Source organism: Littorina saxatilis, unplaced genomic scaffold (assembly GCF_037325665.1).
Source record: "Littorina saxatilis isolate snail1 unplaced genomic scaffold, US_GU_Lsax_2.0 scaffold_420, whole genome shotgun sequence".
Classification (NCBI taxonomy): Eukaryota; Metazoa; Mollusca; class Gastropoda; order Littorinimorpha; family Littorinidae; genus Littorina; species Littorina saxatilis.
In genome coordinates this window covers 14,568-17,324 of record NW_027129743.1, presented here as the reverse complement: position 1 = coordinate 17,324, position 2,757 = coordinate 14,568, and the positions used below count along the sequence as shown (strand labels likewise).

Sequence of the window (2,757 nt, the reverse complement as noted above, 5' to 3'; positions counted from 1 at the left end):
TGTGAAGTTTCATGAATATCGGTCCAGTAGTTTTCTCATAATCGCTCTACACACACACACACACACACACACACACCACATGCACCACCACCCTCGTCTCGATTCCCCGTCTATGTTAAACATTTAGTCAAAACTGAACTAAATGTTACAAACAACAACACGCTTACACAACAAGATTGACAACCAAAACGTATACACATTTGAAAACCTTTGCTTTCGTCAATGTCCATTTTCGACAATTTTTCTATTTATTCCGCCCTCTTCAAAAATGCTCTCTCTCTCTCTCTCTCTCTCTCTCTCTCTCTCTCTCTCTCTCTCTCTCTCTCTCTCTCTCTCTCTCTCTCTCTCTCTCTCTCTTTTTGTTCTCTCCCTCTCTCTGTCTCTCTCTCTCTGTCTCTCTGTGGCTCTCTCTGTGTCTCTCTCTGTCTCTGTCTCTGTTTCTCTCTCTCTCTCTCTCTCTCTCTCTCTCTCTTTCTCGCCAGAGACTGTTTGCCTCTCGCAAATAAAAACAATAAAAAACTATCAAACACACAAACCAAAAGAAATGTCCCATTGTTTCAGCCTACTGCTATCCTCCCTGTCAAAATGGAGGACGATGTACTCGACCCGGCGTGTGCACGTGCCCTACCACCTACTACGGATCGCTATGTCAATACCGACTGTCATTCGAAATAACATCTACAGAAACACCTACTGAAACCTCTACTGAAACTTCTACCGAAACTTCTACTAAAACTTCTACCGAAACATCTACTGAAACCCCCACTGAAACCTCTACTGAAACAACTCCCACCACAAGCTCTACCCCCTGCGCGGAAACAGGGAACGACGACAAAGAAGAAAATAATGATAATGAATGTGACGATCACTCTGATGATGATGACGATGACCATGATAATGAGGATGACGATGACCATGATGATGACGATGACCATGATGATGAGGAGGAGGAGGAGGAAGAAACTTCTACCGAAACCTCTACTGAAACCTCTACTGAAACCTCTACTGAAACCTCTAATGAAACCCCTACTGAAACCTCTACTGAAACCCCTACTGAAACCTCTACTGAAACCCCTACTGAAACCTCTACTGAAACCCCTACTGAAACATCCACTGACACCCCTACTGAAACCTCTACTGAAACCTCTACTGAAACTTCTACCGAAACATCTACTGAAACCCCTACTGAAACCTCTACTGAAACCCCTACTGAAACATCTACTGAAACAACTCTTACCACAAGCTCTACCCCCTTCGCGGAAACAGGGAACGACGACAAAGAAGAAAATAATGATAATGAATGTGACGATCACTATGATGATGATGACGATGACCATGATGATGAGGATGACGAGGAGGAGGAAGACGATGAAGAAGAAGATGAGGAAGATGAGGAAGATGAAGAGGAGGCGGAGGAGGAGGAAGAAGAAGAAGAAGAAGAAGAAGAAGAAGAAGAAGAAGAAGACGATGGGTCATTTTGCGATGCCACATGGGGTACGTAACAATAGACTGGAAAGTATTGTTAAAGCTTTGACTGAAGCTTAGAAAATGAGTCCCGCTGTGTCTAAAAGGGCACAACGCGCACTAGTTAGATTACTGTAATATGTAAGCACTATCAAAATGCAAGTCAACAATGTCCTCGCACAACAAGTTGCATGTAAGCCTTGAGCGATTATTCTTAAGAATGAATTTGTAATAATGTAGTTGCCTCCCTTCAAGTAAGGAAAAAGCACGGACCATTGAAACACAAGTTGCAGTTGTCCCCCTCACTTTAGATACCTTGCTCCTGAGGTTTTAGTTTTTTACGTTTAGTCAAGTTTTGACTAAATGTTTTAACGTAGAGGGGGGAATCGAGACGAGGGTCGTGGTGTATGTGCGTGCGTGTGTGTGTCTGTCTGTGTGTGTGTGTAGAGCGATTCAGACTAAACTACTCGACCGATCTTTATGAAATTTGACATGAGAGTTCCTGGGTATGATATCCCCGAACGTTTTTTTCTTTTTTTTTGATAAATGTCTTTGATGACGTCATATCCGGCTTTTCGTGAAAGTTGAGGCGGCACTGTCACGCCCTCATTTTTCAACCAAATTAGTTGACATTTTGGTCAAGTAATCTTCGACAAAGCCCGGACTTCGGCGTTGCATTTCAGCTTGGTGGCATAAAAATTAATTAATGACTTTGGTCATTAAAAATCTGAAAATTGTAAAAAAAAACTTTTTCTATAAAACGATCCAAATTTACGTTTGTCTTATTTTCTATCATTTGCTGATTCCAAAAACATATAAATATGTTATATTTGGATTAAAAACAAGCTCTGAAAATTAAATATATAAAAACTATTATCAAAATTAAATTTTCCAAATCAATGTAAAAACACTTTCATCTTATTCCTTGTCGGTTCCTGATTCCAAAAACATATAGATATGATATGTTTGGATTAAAAACACGCTCAGAAAGTTTCAAACGAAGAGAGGTACAGAAAAGCGTGCTATCCTTCCCAGCGCAATTACTACCCCGCTCTTCTTGTCAATTTCACTGCCTATGCCGTGAGCGGTGGACTGACGATGCTACGAGTATACGGTCCTGCTGCGTTGCATTGCGTTCAGTTTCATTCTGTGAGTTCGACAGCTACTTGACTAAATGTTGTATTTTCGCCTTACGCGACTTGTTTTTGTTTGCTGTCCCAGTTCTTATGTTTTTGGTTTTGATCATCAATGATGATGATGCTATGGATAGCACCCACATCCCACACGACTCGG

General features: G+C 41.3%; 1 protein-coding gene across 1 annotated transcript; it reads left to right on the top strand.

Moving 5' to 3' along the window:
* Nucleotides 1–561: 561 nt before the first annotated feature.
* LOC138957972 (otolith matrix protein OMM-64-like) lies at nt 562–1,517 on the top strand (the record flags this gene model as incomplete). The annotated part of the gene is given in 1 exon segment (XM_070328983.1): nt 562–1,517. A coding segment is annotated over 1 exon segment (941 nt), but the record flags the coding sequence as incomplete, so codon positions are not given.
* Nucleotides 1,518–2,757: the final 1,240 nt, after the last annotated feature.